The following is a 15,257-nucleotide window of genomic DNA, read 5'->3' as shown; positions in this document are numbered from 1 at the left end:
ACGCATGTAAACATAAGTTTGCTCTATAAGCATTAAAATAAACAGACAAAAGAAGCTAGAGGAAAAGAATACATACTGTATGCTTTCATTTATAGAAATTCTAAAATAGGTGAAACTAATCTATGGTGGCAGAGAGCAGAGCAGAGGTTTCCTGGGGCCATGAGAGGAGGGTTGACTGCAAAAAGGCATGGGAGAACTTTCTGAGGTGATGGAAATATTCTATATCACGATTGTGGTGGGGGTTGCATGGATGCACAGATTTGTCAAAACTCATTGAACTGTACACTTAAGATGGGTGCATTTTTATTGTACACAAATGCTGTCTCAATAAAAGTGATTTTAAAAACAGGCTTCATAATAGAAGCCCAGTAGAGGATTCTTCCCTCCCTCCCTCCCTCCCTCCCTTTACTTTTCTTTCCTGTCTCTCTCTTTCTCTTTCTGTCTCTCTCTCTCTCTTTCTGTCTCTCTCTCTTCCCACTCTCTCTCTGTCTCTCTATGTCTCTCTCTTTCCCCTTCCCTCCCCTCCCATCCCTTCCCTTCTCTCCCCTCCCCTTACTTTCTCTTCCTTTCCTTTCTTGTCTCGCTTTGTCAACCAGGAGTGCAATGGCATGATCTCAGCTCACTGCAACCTCCACCTCCCAGGTTCAAGTAATTCTCTTGCCTCAGCCTCCCGAGTAGCTGGGATTGCAGGCACCTGCCACCAGGCTCAGCTCGTGTTTTGTATTTTTAGTAGAGATGGTGTTTCAACCAAGTTAGCCAGGCTGGCTTCAAACTCCTGGTCTCAAGTGATCCGCCCGCCTCGGCCTTCCAAAGTGCTGAGATTACAGGCATGAGCCAGCACTCCTGGCTCCATCTTTCTATTGAATAGCAGGATAGCTGAGAAGTCTACCTGTTTCCATGAAGAACAGACTTTCTTCAGACCACCACTTCTACTTGATTAACCATATTATCAAAACTTTCTAGTTCATGTTTTTGTCAATATATTTATTTTTCTTTGATTTTGTTTTTTACAAATACACCCCAACTGTTCAATGATAATGCTATTTTTTATCAGCACAGACTAAAATAAGTTTTTACACCACAGCACTGGAATACACAATACATTAAGATCTAAATGATTTCCCTGTAATTAAAAGGTGACTTCATTCCTAACAGTAGAATTTTTCTAATTGTATATTTTTTCTTTTTTTTCAAATAAATCCACAGCCAACAACATGTAATTGTATATTTTCCATTTCAAAGAAAAAACCTACAACATTTTTTATTTTATTGTATTATTATTTTTTTGAGACAGAGTCTCACTTTGTCGCCCAGGCTGGTAGTGCAGTGGCGCGATCTCAGCTCACTGCATCTTCTGCCTCCTTGTTTCAAGTGATTCTCCTGCCTCAGCCGCCCGAGGAGCTGGGACTACAGGCGCCCGCCACCACGCCTAGCTAACTTTTTGTATTTTTAGTAGAGACAGGGTTTCACCATGTTGGTCAGGCTGGTCTCAAACTCCTGACCTTGTAATCCACCTGCCTCGTCCTCCCAAAGTGGTCAGGAGTTCAAGACCAGCCTGGCCAACATGGTGAAACCCCATCTCTACTAAAAATACAAAAATTAGTTGGGCGTGGTGGTGCACACTTGTAATCCCAGCTACTCGGGAGGCTGAGGCAAGAGAATCTCTTGAACCAGGATGTAGAGGATGCAGTGAGCTGAAGTAACGCCACTGCACTCCAACCTGGGCTGTGGACTCTGTCTCAAAAATAAAATAAAATAAAATAAAATAGAATAAAAATACAAAAATTATCTGAGTGTGGTGGCACACACCTGTAGTTCCATCTACTTGGGAGGCCGAGGTTAAAAAATTGCTTGAACCGAGGAGGCGGGGGTTGCAGTGAGCCAAGATGGAGCCACTGAACTCCAGCCTAGGTGACAGAGATAAATTCTGTCTCAAAAAAAAAAAAAAAAGAAAAGGCTGGGCATGATGGCTCATGCCTGTAATCCCAGCACTTTGGGAGGCCGAGGTGGGCAGATGACCTGAGGACAGAAGTTCAAGACCAGCCTGATCAACATGGCGAAACCGCGTCTCTACTAAAAATATAAAAATAGCTGGGCGTGGTGGCATGTGCCTATAATCCCAGCTACTCGGGAGGTTGAAGTGGGAGAATCGCTTGAACCCAGGAGGCAGAGGCTGCAGTGAGCCGAACCCATGCCACTGCACTCCAGCCTGGGCGACAGAGTGAGACTCTGTCTCAAAAAAAAAAAAAAATTATGGAGAAGGATACAACCACATGTTACTAATACTACTGACTATAAAAGTGCATAACCTGAGCCGGATGTGGAGGCTTATGCCTATAATCCCAGCACTTTGGGAGGCCAAGATATGTAGATTGCTTGAGACCAGGAGTTTGAGAGCAGACTGGGCAAAATGGTGAAACCCCATTTCTACAAAATAATACAAAAATCAGTTTCACATGGTGGTTTGTGACTGTAGTCTCAACTACTCAGGAGGCTGAGGCAGGAGGATTGTTTGAGCCCAGGAATTCAAGGCTGCAGTGAGCCATAATCACACCACTGCACTCCAGCCTGGGCAACAGAGCCAGACCCTTTCTCAACAAACAAAGAGTCTGGTTACCTTTGGGAGAGAGGGGAATGGTTATTGAAACTGACACCAGGAAGGCTTGGGGTGAGAATGTTCATAATGTTGTTTTCTTTTCTTTTTCTTTTTTTTTTTTGATATGGTGTCTTGCTCTGTCTCCCAGGCTGGAGTGCAGTGGTGTGATGATGGCTAACTGCAGCCTCCAACTCTTGGGCTCAAGTGATCCTCTCACCTCAGCCTCCTGTGTAGCTGGGACTACAAGTGTGCACCACCACACATGGCTAATTTTTTTCTTTGTAGAGACAGAGTTTCACTATGTTGTCCAGGCTGGTCCCGAACGCCTGGGCCCAAGTGATCCTCCTGACTAGGCCTCCCAAAGTACTGGGATTACAAAGTTGTTTTCTTGACTTGGGTGTTAGTTACCAAGTGTCACTTGCGTCAAATTTACTTTCTGGTCACTCTCTGAAAATTCATACTGAACACATGATATGGGCACATTTCTTTTTTCTTTTTTTTTTTTTTGAGAGGGAGTCTCACTCTGTCGCCCAGGCTGGAGTGCAGTGGCACGATCTCTGCTTACTGCAAGCTCCGCCTCCTGGGTTCACGCGATCCTCCTGCCTCAGCCTCCCGAGTAGCTGGGACTACAGGCGCCCGCCACCATGCCCAGCTAATTTTTTGTATTTTTATTAGAGACAGGGTTTCACCGTGTTAGCCAGGATGGTCTCGATCTCCTGATCTCGTGATCCACCCGCCTTGGCCTCCCAAAGTGCTGGGATTACAGGCGTGAGCCACTGTGCCTGGCCAGGGCACATTTCTTTATATGTGCTATATACTTCATTCAGAATTTTACATTACATCTCATAGGTGGCATTGTGGTTGGAATTATGATTTTTCTGATATGATGTACAAACGTTGGTACCATTCTGAACAAAAAAGTACACCCTCTTCACTTTCTTTACATTAGAAGCCAGGTACAGTGGCTCATGCCTGTAATCCCAGGACTTTGGGAGGCCAAGGCGGGAGGATCATTTGAGGTCAGGAATTCGAGACCAGCCTGGCCAACGTGGTGAAACCCCATCTGTGTTAAAAATACAAAAAATTAGCTGGGCGTGGTGACACAAGTGGGAGGCTGAGGCAGGAGAATCACTTGAACCCAGGAGGCAGAGGTTCTAGTGAGTTGAGATGGCACCACTGCACTCCAGCCTGAGCAACACAGCGAGATTCTGTCTCCAAAATAAATAAATAAATAAAAATGAATGTACATCATAGTTTTATTTCAGAAAATGTCAGTATGTTTTAAACCATACCAAAATTTTGTATGTATGTGTAGATATGTTTAATTATTAATTAATGATTTCAGATAACTATAAACATTTTTTACCCACAGAAGTGCCTGTAAAGACATTTACAAATTGTTCTGGACGCAGATTTCAGCGTCCAGCATTCCTGGTCCCTACCTCTAGAAGCCTTTAACGCCCTCCAATCAATGCTGCAGCCAAAAACAATTATGCAAATTTCCCAAGGTCCCACCAGGGTGCGGTAGTGTCCCATTGGAGAGGAACCAATCCATGAGGGGATTCTGAATGAGCCTGTGTGTGTGTGTGTGTGTGTGTGTGTGTGTGTGTGTGTACACTGCGTTCCAGAGCTCAGGGGAGAGGTCTGTGCTGAAGATAAAAACTGGCTGGGGTGTCCTCTGCACCTAAGCTATCACCAAACTTCAGTATTAAGGGATAAGAAGGCGTGCAGGGGGTTGAGGCAAAGAAGACTCCAGGAACACAGTGTGGGAAGGGATTTCCCAAAAATTGTTGCTGGAGAATAACCCCGAAGTCAGGGAGTGGTAGTGGTAGGAATTAAGGCTAGTGGGATGGTCAAAGATAAACCACAAAGGTCATCTTATGGGTTTGTGCTTTATCCTGTGAGTGACAGGAAGCTATTGAATTGCTGCAGCAGCAGTGACAGACGGCATTTATGAGCTGCTCACACATGCCAGACCACATTCTATGTTCTGTGTATGTTTCACCTCCTGGAACCATCAGAGTCACGCATGAGTCCAGTTTTTTGTTTCGTTTTGTTTTTAATTGTTTATTTATTTAGAGACAGAGTGCACCTGTGTTGCTGCTGGAGTGCAGTTATGTGATCTCAGCTCACTGCAACCTCCGCCTCCCGGGTTCAAGCGATTCTCATGCCTCAGCCTCCCAAGTAGCTGGGATTACAGGTGCCCACCACCACGCCCAGCTAATTTTTGTATTTTTGGTAGAGAAGGGGTTTCGCTATGTTGGCCAGGCTGGTCTCAAACTCCTGACCTCAGGTGATCCACCCTCCTCGGCCTCCCAAAGTGCTGGGACTGCAGGCGTGAGCCACAGCACCCCAGGTAGGTTTTGTGCATTGGCTGAGCGCTCTCAAGGCTCCAGAAACAGGCACAGCACCGGAGCTGGCTGGAATACCTTATTCTTCAACCCCAGTAATTGGTATGGGGTCACCTGGTGACCCAATCAGAGCGAATAAGAGGTGGACTCTCCCACCTCTGTGCCGGTGTTAGAGCCCCTTTGCCTCTTACCACAAAATGGATGATCGCCCACAGAAGGACCGGCTGGGAACTTTATTCCAGAACCTTCCATGGCTACTGTCAAGCAGCTCTTTGTGTTCTGTTTTGCTGGGCACTCAGGGTTCCTCCGTGACCAGGTGTGGGTGGTTCATGTCTGTAATCCAAGCACTTTGGGGGAGGCTGAGACGGGAGGATCACTTGAGACCAAGAGTTCCAGACCAGCCCTGGCAATACAGAGAGACCCCATCTCTACAAAAAATATGGTGGCACACTCCTGTAGTCCCAGTTGCTTGGGAGACTGAGGCAGAAGGATCCCTTGAGCCTAGTAGTTCAAGGCTGCAGTGACCTATAATCAATCACACCACTGTACTCCAGCCTAGGTGACAGAACAGGATGCTGTCTCTAAAAAATAAAAGTCTCCTCACCCAGTCTCTCCCTCTCCCACACTCTCATTTTCAACTTCACTTTCCCCCAATCCAGGTTGTGTGCTTCAGATAGGTGAGAAAAATGCTTTTCCTTCCTCTAGCCATATTTGCCATATTTGTTTCTACCTCCTTGCCTTTAATTTGTCTGTGCTTTCAAGTTGGGATACCCACCACCCCCTCTTGATTTGATAGAATTGGTGGAGCATCTAGTCCAGGCTACATGCTGGAGGATGCAAAGATAAATAATAGACCTCAGTATCTTCAATGTTCTGCCATTTCAGCATGATGTGTTTAGACATGGATTTCTTTAGTGTTTGTTTGTTTGTTTTGAGATGGAGTCTCGCTCTGTCACCCAGGCTAGAGTGCAATGGGTGATCTCAGATCACTGCAACCTCTGCTTCCCGGGTTCAAGCGATTCTTCTGCCTCAGCCTCCCGAGTAGCTAGGATTACAGGCACGTGCCACCACACCTGGTTAATTTTTGTATTTTTAGTAGAGGCAGATTTTCACCATATTGACCAGACTGGTCTCGAACTCCTGACCTCCTGATCTGCCCACCTCGGCTTCCCAAAGTGTTGGGATTACAGATGTGAGCCACCACGCCCGGCCTCTTTTGTTTTATCTAGCTTAGGATATCTTTGCTTCTTCGTGAATTTGTATTTTTCATCAGTTCTGGAAAATTATCAGCCATTATTTTTTCCAAGATTGCCTCTCTTCTATTCTAATTTCTATTTTTTTTTTTTTTTTTTTTTTGAGACGGAGTCTCACTCTGTCGCCCAGGCTGGAGTGCAGTAGTGCCATCTCGGCTCACTGCAACCTCCACCTCCCAGGATCAAGCGATTCTCCTGCCTCAGCCTCCTGAGTACTTGGGATTACAGGCACGCGCCATCACGCCCAGCTAATTTTTGTATTTTTAGTGGAGATGGGGTTTCACCATGTTGGCCAGGCTGATCTCAAACTGATGACCTCAGGTTATCCACCAGCCTCAGTCTCCCAAAGTGCTAGGATTACATGCGCGAGCCACCATGCCCAGCCTAATTTGTACTTTTGAGACTTTCATAAATATCTGATGTATGCCCCCGTTTCGTATGTCCAACTCTTTGTCTCTCTGTGCTGGATCATTCTGATACAGCTCCGATGAACGGAGGAACACCAGGTTCTTCGTCTGGAGTCCAGTTAGATAAAATGACACAGACACACGTGGGGTGGTTTTAGGGAGTGGAGAGTTTAATAGCCCTGAAGCAAGGGAGAGGGCAGAAGGAAGAAGCTCCCCCATACAGAGACAGAGGGATGAGGGGCTCCAAAGCCCAAAGAGGAGACCGTAAGTGGGGTGGAAACCAGCCAGGTATATATAGAGGTTGGGGGAGGCGGTGTCTGATTTGCATAGGGCTCAGGGGATTGGTTTGACCAGGCATGTTATTAATGTAGCTCGCAAAAAAAGCTGGCCCTCCCACCCTAGTCTTTTAATATGCAAATACAGGGCGCCACCATGTTCTACACACATGGGGATGTGTGGGGGCGGCCATGATGCCGGGAATATGTGGGGCAAGGGCAAGGCGGCCTCGGAATCGCCGTGTTTGGGTGGACCCAGTTTCTAAGGGCCGGCATTTGCATATTAAAGATTGCCGGCCTAGCTCTAAGAGCTGCTTTAAAAACAAAAACCTCCAGGCCGGGCTGGTGGCTCACGGCCTATAATCCCAACACTTTGGACAGCTGAGGCAGGCGGATTGCCTGAGCTCAGGAGTTCGAGACAGCCTGGCCAACATGATGAAACCTCCTCTCTACTAAAAAAATACAAAAACTTAGCTGGGCGTGGTGGCGGGCGCCTGCAGTCCCAGCTACTTGGGAGGCTGAGGCGGAGAATTGCTTGAAACCGGGAGGCGGAGGTTACAGTGAGCCGAGATCCTGCCGTGCATTCATTCCAGCCTGGTGATGGAGCAAGAGTCTGTCTCAAAAAAAAAAAAAAAAAACCTTCCAGGCCGGGCGCAGTGGCTCACACCTGTAATCCCAGCACTTTGGTTGGGAGGCCGAGGTGGGCGCATCACAAGGTCAGGAGTTTGAGACCAGCCTGGCCAACAATGTGAAACCCCCGTCTCTACTAAAATAAATAATAATATATATCTATTTGTATATATATTTGTGTATATATAAATTAGCTGGGCGTGGTGGCGTGCGCCACCTGCAACCGTAATCACAGCTACTCAGGAGCCTGAGGCAGGAGAATGCTTGAATGTGGGAGGCTGAGGTTGCAGTGAGCCCACATCGTGCACTCCAGCCTGGGCCTGGACGAAAGAGTGAGACCCTGTCTCAAAAAATAAAAAAAAGGTGGGTCTTAGCCAGCATCTACTTGAATTGATGTGATGCAATCTATAAGTCCCTTGTCCAGCAAATGCCAAAGAAATCCATTAAATTAGTTACCCATTCAACAAAAATAAGTCCTGTGCTAAGCAGTAGGGATAAATTAATGACAAAACCAAATGTGACCCCCCAACCTCATGATGCTCACAGTCTAGCAGGGGTGTGGGGAGAGAAACTGAGTCTTCACTCACAGATGAATAAACATGACAAGTGCTACAAGGCTGGTGTTAAAATGTGAAAGGGTAAAACTCCCCCTCATCTGGGAGGGGCTGCTCAGGGCAGACCTCCCTGAGGGGGTGTCTTAAACCCTGACACCTGAGGGCAGGTGGGAGTTAATTAGGGAAAGAAGGAAGGGTAGAGTTTTCAGGGAAAAGGAACAGTGGAAATGCAACAGCAGGAATCTGGGTGTGTTCCAGGGACAGTGAAAAGCCAAAGAGGGAGGGAGAACCCCAGTTAGAGAGGCTAAGGTGCCCGATTGTAGGGGCAATGGCTCTTCACCTGGGTGAACATTTGAACCACCAGGGGATCCGCCTGCTTCTGCCTCCCAAAGGGCTGGAATTACAGGCATGAGCCACCGCCTTTCTTAATAAACTTTCTTAACAAACTTGCTTTTGCTTTGCACTGTGGACTCGCCCTGAATTCTTTCTTGCAGGAGATCCAAGAACGCTCTCTTATGGTAACAAGATCGGATGGTGGGTCCCTATCATTACCCCTGAGGCGCAGGGCTTGTAGACAAGCGGGAAAGGGCATATCTGCTTCAGAGGGGATGTGGAGGACAATTGAAAAGCAAAATAACATCAAGATTGCTTTGACCTGAGGGCAGGATTCCAGTAAGTACCTGCTTTTACACAGGGGTCAACAGATGAACTGGAAATCTCGGAGGCCGTCCCAGAACTGGGGGTAATCAGAAGCCAGTAAGATGGATTAGCATCCAAAATGGGGCTGCTGGTGGGGCGTGGTGGCTCACGCCTGTAACCCCAACACTTTGGGAGGCTGAGGCAGGAGGATTGCCTCTTGGGGTCAGGAGTAAAAGACCAGCCTGGGCAACATAGGGAGACCCCGTCTCTACAAAAATTTAAAAACTAGCCAGGCGTGGTGGTGTGTGTCTGTAGTCTCAACTACTCAGGAGGCTGAGGCAGGAGACTCACTCGAGCCCAGGAGGTCAAGGTTACAGTGAGCAAAGATCATGCCACTGCACTCCAGCCTGGGTGACAGAGCAAAACACTGTCTCTTAAAGAAAAAAATGGAGTTGCTTTAGCCTCCGCACTGTGTGATTCCATATGTTTGACATTCTCAAAAAGACTAAACTATGGCAATGGAAAGAGATAAGTGGTTGTCAGGGGTTAGGGATGGGGTGAGGGTAGGACTGTAAAAAAGTTTTGGGAATGATGGAACTGTTCTTATCCTGATTACAAAGGAGGGCGGTGTTTGAAGGAATCTATACACGTGCCAAAATTCATTGAACCGTACACCTAAGGGAAAAAATTATTTTTATTGCATGATCATTTAAAAAGTAACAAGAAAGAGGCTCCCCAGGTGATCTCAGTGGGCAGCCCAGGTGAGACACTGATATTGGGGGTGGCAGAGCATATAAGGAGTTTTTTTCTTTATTCTTGAGCACTGGAGAGTGCCGCTGGGATAGGAGCCTTCCTGGGAACCAGGCGTGAGGCACCAGGCCGGGCCAACAGCAGCCTTTCCTAAAGAATAATCAAGGTCCCTCACAAGCTAATCCCAAAAAGACTGTTTTGCCTCAGGCCTCTCTCCTCTCCCAATACATATCTCCCTCAACTCTAGCTGCTTGTGGTCTCCCAGTGGTGAGTGTGTGGCGGCTTAGAACCCAGCTTCTCACCCTGTCTGCTGCTATCCTGTCGAAGCCATTCATGAGCCTGGCAGGCCTAGTACCATGGTGGTTAGGGACTGGGCACTCTGGAGACAACACAGTGGTCACCAGTAGGTGGTCTAATACATTGTACTCTAGATCAAAACTCTGGTTTACAGGAAATACAAGATAAAGGAATACATTAAATAACCTCATAAGTATATAATCAGGCAAATCTAATATAGGAGGCATTCTACAAGACAACTGGCCTGGGCTCTTTAAAGAAGCCAGTATTGAGGAAGGGGCTATGGCTCACACCTGTAATCCCAGCACTTTGGGAGGCCGAGGCAGGCGGATCACCTGAGGTCAGGAGTTCGAGACCAGCCTGGCCAACATGGTGAAACCCCGCCTCTACTAAAAATACAAAAACTAGCTGGACGTGGTGGCGGGCGCCTATAATCCTAGCTACTCAGGAAGCTGAAGCAGGAGAAACGCTTGAACCTGGGAGGCAGAGGTTGTAGTGAGCGGAGATCGCGCCATTGCACTCCAGCCTGGGTGACAGAGGAAGACTCTGTCTCAGAAAAATAAAAATGAAACAAAAACCAAACGAACAATATTGGTTTTTTTTAAAAGATCAATAAGAGTGATAAAATTCCCTGTTAGAGTAAAAAAGAGAGAGAACAGGGATTACCACTATTTTTTTTATTTTATTTATTTTTTATTTTTTATTATACTTTAAGTTCTAGGGTACATGTGCATAACGTGCAGGTTTGTTACATATGTATACTTATGCCATGTTGGTGTGCTGCACCGATCAACTCGTCAGCACCCATCAATTCATCATTTATATCATGTATAACTCCCCAATGCAATCCCTCCCTCCTCCCTCCTCCCCATGATAGGCCCCAGTGTGTGATGTTCCCCTTTCCGAGTCCAAGTGATCTCATTGTTCAGTTCCCACCTATGAGTGAGAACATGCGGTGTTTGGTTTTCTCTTCTTGTGATAGTTTGCTAAGAATGATGGTTTCCAGCTGCATCCATGTCCCTACAAAGGACGCAAACTCATCCTTTTTTGTGGCTGCATAGTATTCCATGGTGTATATGTGCCACATTTTCTTAATCCAGTCTGTCACAAATGGACAAACTAAAGAGCTTTTGCACAGCAAAAGAAACTACCATCAGAGTGAACAGGCAACCTACAGAATGGGAGAAAATTTTTGCAACCTACTCATCTGACAAAGGGCTAATATCCAGAATCTACAAAGAACTCAAACAAATATACAAGAAAAAAACAACCCCATCAAAAAGTGGGGAAAGGATATGAACAGACATTTCTCAAAAGAAGACATTCATACAGCCAACAGACACATGAAAAAATCCTCATCATCACTCGCCATCAGGGATTACCAGTATTAAGAATGAGAGGTTATCACTACAAATTCTGGAATCATTAAAAGAATATAGAGGATATTATGAACAACTTAACATGAACAGATTTGACAAATGACATTTCCTTGAAAAACACAACATATGAATGTTAACACGGATGAAACAAAAAATTCAAAGAGCTCTATATTTATTAAAGAAATCAAACTCATTATTTAAAAACCTTCCCACAAAGAAAATTCCAGGTCCAGATGGCTTCACTGGTAACTTATCAAAGACAAAAGGAAGAAATGACATAAAACCTTTCAAATTTACATCAGAGCTATATGTGCTGAGATGTCAATGATCCTTCAAAATAATTGTTAAAAAAAAAAAAAAAAGGCCGGGCGCAGTGGCTAATGCCTGTAATCCCAGCACGTTGGGAGGCCTTGGTGAGCAGATCACCTGAGGTCAGGAATTCAAGACCAGCCTGGTTAATATGGTGACACCCCGCCTCTACTAAAAATATAAAAATTAGCCGGGCTTTGTGGCACGTGCCTGTAATCCCAGCTACTTGGGAGGCTGAGGCAGGAGACTCTCTTGAACCTGGGAGGTGGAGGATGCAGTGAGCCGAGGTCTGCAGCCTGGGCAACAGAACAAGACGGAGCAAAAAAAAAAACCCAAAAAGGCAGACTGAGTACAGAGGCTAATGCCTGTAAGCTCAGTGTTTGGGAGGTCAAGGTAGGAGGATTGTTTGAGCCTAGGAGTTTGAGGCTGTAGTGAGCCATGATCATGCTGGAGCACTCCAGCCTGGATGACAGAGGGAGACCTCCCATCTCAAAAAAAAGGAAAAGAAAAAACTTTTTTTTTTTTAAATTTGGCTGGGCATAGTGGCATGTGCCTATAGTCCCAGCTACTCAGGAGGCAGAGATGGGAGGATCACCTGAGCCTGGGAGGTTGAGGCTGCAGTGAGCCGAAACTGTGCCACTGCACTCCAGCCTGGGCAACAGAATGAGACCCTATCTCAAAAATGAATAAATAAAAAATAAAATAAAAATTTCAAAAGCAGTGTGCAAAAACACAAGTAGTATTTTTTCATGTATGTAATGAATAAAGATGATATATAGGTGCTGGAGATATACAAGTGCTGTAGAAACTTTAGAAAGTTCATGCAACTTTCTATGCATGAACAATCTCTGCAAGAATACACTGTCGCCTTAGAGTGAAGAAACTGCTGCACAGAAATTCAGGAGTGAGAGGAAGACTAACTTTTCACTCTGTTTCCTTTTGTATTGTTTTAGTTTTTAAAAATATGAACAATGCATGTGATTTTTTTTAAAAAAAAGCCCAAAGGGCTGGTGTGGTGGCTCACATCTGTAATCCCAGCACTTGGGAGGCAAAAATGAGAGGATTCCTTGAAGCCAGGAGTTTGAGACTAGCCTGGGCAATACAGCAAGTCCTTGTCTCTACAGAAAAAAAAAAAAAAGTTGAAAAGACTTTTTAAGCTCAGGCTTTGCTGGATTCTAACCTGGCTGTTGTCACTGGGCTCTGTGGATCATGTACTAAAGAAAAGATAGCAGGAAAATATAGTAAGAATCTTACAGGCAGCATGGTGGCTCACGCCTGTAATCCCAGCGCTTTGGGAGGCCGAGGCAGGTGGATCACTTGAGGTCAGGAGTTCGAGACTGGCCTGGCCAACATGGTGAAACCCTGTCTCTACTAAAAATACAAAAATTAGCTGGGCGTGGTGGCGTGTGCCTGTAATCCCAGGCACTCAAGAGGTTGAGGCAGGAGAATCACTTGAATCCAGGAGGTGGAAGTTGCAGTGAGCCGAGATCGTGCCATTGTACTCCAGCCTGGACAACAGAGCAAGACTCCGTCTCAAAAAAAAAAAAAAAGAAAAAGAAAAAAAAATTTACAGTCTGGCATCTCAGGGAGAGAGGTCTTAAATCTGCACTTGGACACCAACTGGCTGTGTGACTTTAGGCAAGTGTCTCCATCTCTCTGAGCCTCCACTTTCTGTTGTTGTTGTTGTTTGTTTGAGACAGAGTTTTGCTTTTGTTGCCCAGGCTGGAGTACAGTGGCGTGATCTCGGCTAACTGCAATCTCCACCTCCCGGGTTCAAGTGATTCTCCTGCCTCAGTCTCCTGAGTAGCTGGGATTATAGGCGCATGCCACCACACCCAGCTAAGTTTTGTATTTTTAGTAGAGACGTGGTTTCAGCAGGTTGGCTGGGCTGGTCTTGAACTCCTGACCTTAGGTGATCCACATGCCTCAGCCTCCCAAGGTGCTGGGATTACAGGTGTGAGCCACCTTGCCCGGCTGAGCCTCCACTTTTAACATCTGTGAATTGAGCGAGGATTAACCTCGCTCAGCTCCTGGGAGGTAACCTCTAAGCCTTTGTACTATCCTGCTTGATAAAAGTATTTTTGTTTGGGAGGTTGAGGTAGGAGAATTGCTGGAACCTGGGAGGCGGAGGTTGCAGTGAGCCAAAAATCGTGCTACTGCACTCCAGCCTGGGTTACAGAGTGAGACTCTGTCTCAAAAAAGTTTTTAAAAGAGCATCTCTGTTTATCTGGGGACCTTGGGCCATGCAGTATCAGCTTGACCTCTGGAGGAGCTAGAGACAAGGTCGGTCATGCAGGCAGTCAGCCATGCCCATGTGACCCCAATAAAAACCCTGGTCATCAAGGCTCTGGTCAGCTTCCCTGACTGCAATTCTCAATGCATGCTGGGAAAATTGAGCACTGATCTCTTGACTCCACTGGGAGAGCATGACTAGAAGCTTGCTCCTGGTGTCTCCTTGCGCCTCTTCCCTTTGCTAAGTTTAATCTGTATCCTTTCACTGTAACAAACCATAACGGTGAGTCTCATGGCTTTTCTGAGTTTTGTGAGTCTTTCTAGAGAATGATTGAACCTGATGTGGCCTTGGGGATCCCCAAACCAGGGGATCCCCAAACCATGGTACATGCTTCATCATGAAGACAAGCATCAGTGAGATTGTATACACACAGCACTTAATGACCATAGCCAGTGCTTACTGAACACAGATTGTGTACCAGGTTGTATGTGTCCATTAATTGGATCCACACAACAGCTCTGGGAAACTGATATTATGATTAATTTTTTTTAACTTTTTTGGTGAAATGTACATTCAGGAATGTATAAACATAGGTTATAGCTTTTAAAAAAAGACTTACAATGTGAGAACCAGGTGCTGTGGCTCATGCCTGAAATCCCAGTACTTTGGGAGGCCGAGGTGGGAGGACTACTTGAGTCCAGGGGTTCAAGACCAGCCTGGGTAACACAGTGAGACTCTGTCTCTACCAAAAAAACAATTAAAAATTACCCTCAGTGTGATCACACGCACCTGTAATCCCACTACTTGGGAGGTGGAGGAAGCAATTGCCACAAAAGCGGTTAAGTAGCTCGTCCTGGATCACAAAGCCCAATGTCCTGAACCCAGGGATCCTTGCCCCGGAGCCCCTGTTTTCCCCAGCACGTGGTGATTACCTAGTAAGTGCAGGCTGTTGTGCTGAGGATTGTTGGGGGCTGTTATTGGGGGTTCACCTCCCGTTACCGTTACTCTGAACTCTGTCCCCATTTGTTAATAATTAATTGCCCTCAAGGAGCCTGTGATCCTGAGGCTTTGCCCAGTTAATCAGTCACTGCCCCCAGTCTGAGCAAGGGGCAGTTGGTGAACCTGTGGCCTCCAGGGCACCTTCTCTGGTGTGGAGGCAGCCAGGGACCCAGGATGCTCCGGACCTGTTACCTGCTCTGTTCCCAAGCAGGTCCCCTGACGAGGGGCTGGCAGCCCCTGAGCTTTGATGGTGGTGCCTTCCAACTCAAGGGCACAGGAGAGCTGACACGGGCCTTGCTGGTTCTCCGGCTGTGTGCCTGGCCCCCACTGGTCACTCACGGGCTGATGGTGAACAATGATCCCGAGGACCAGCCTGGAGGCTCCCCATAGCCTGGCGCTGAGCCCTCGCTCTCTGTCACCCAGCTCCAGGCCTGGTCTCAGGGACTCCTCCTGGGCTCCCGGCTCTCAGGCGCGTTTCTCCGAGCATCCGTTTATGGGCAGTTTGTGGCTGGTGAGACGGCAGAGGAGGTGAGGGGCTGCGTGCGGCAGCTGCGGACCCTCAGCCTCCGGCCACTGCTGGCAGTG

General features: G+C 46.7%; 1 protein-coding gene across 1 annotated transcript in view; it reads left to right on the top strand.

Annotated features, from left to right (window-relative positions):
• Positions 1 to 14,824: 14,824 nt before the first annotated feature.
• LOC117093539 (hydroxyproline dehydrogenase-like) overlaps positions 14,825 to 15,257 on the top strand; it is a 1,270-nt gene continuing 837 nt past the window's right edge. The window contains exons 1-2 of the mRNA XM_033228864.1: positions 14,825 to 15,020; positions 15,096 to 15,254. Coding sequence (XP_033084755.1) covers positions 14,847 to 15,020; positions 15,096 to 15,254 — 333 coding nt within the window. The 5' untranslated portion in view covers positions 14,825 to 14,846. The remainder of the gene's footprint in view (positions 15,021 to 15,095; positions 15,255 to 15,257) is intronic.

This window comes from Trachypithecus francoisi, unplaced genomic scaffold (assembly GCF_009764315.1).
Source record: "Trachypithecus francoisi isolate TF-2019V2 unplaced genomic scaffold, Tfra_2.0 Lachesis_group12, whole genome shotgun sequence".
NCBI lineage: Eukaryota > Metazoa > Chordata > Mammalia > Primates > Cercopithecidae > Trachypithecus > Trachypithecus francoisi.
The sequence above is the reverse complement of the archived record's forward strand: the minus strand, read 5'-3'. Positions and strand labels throughout refer to the sequence as shown.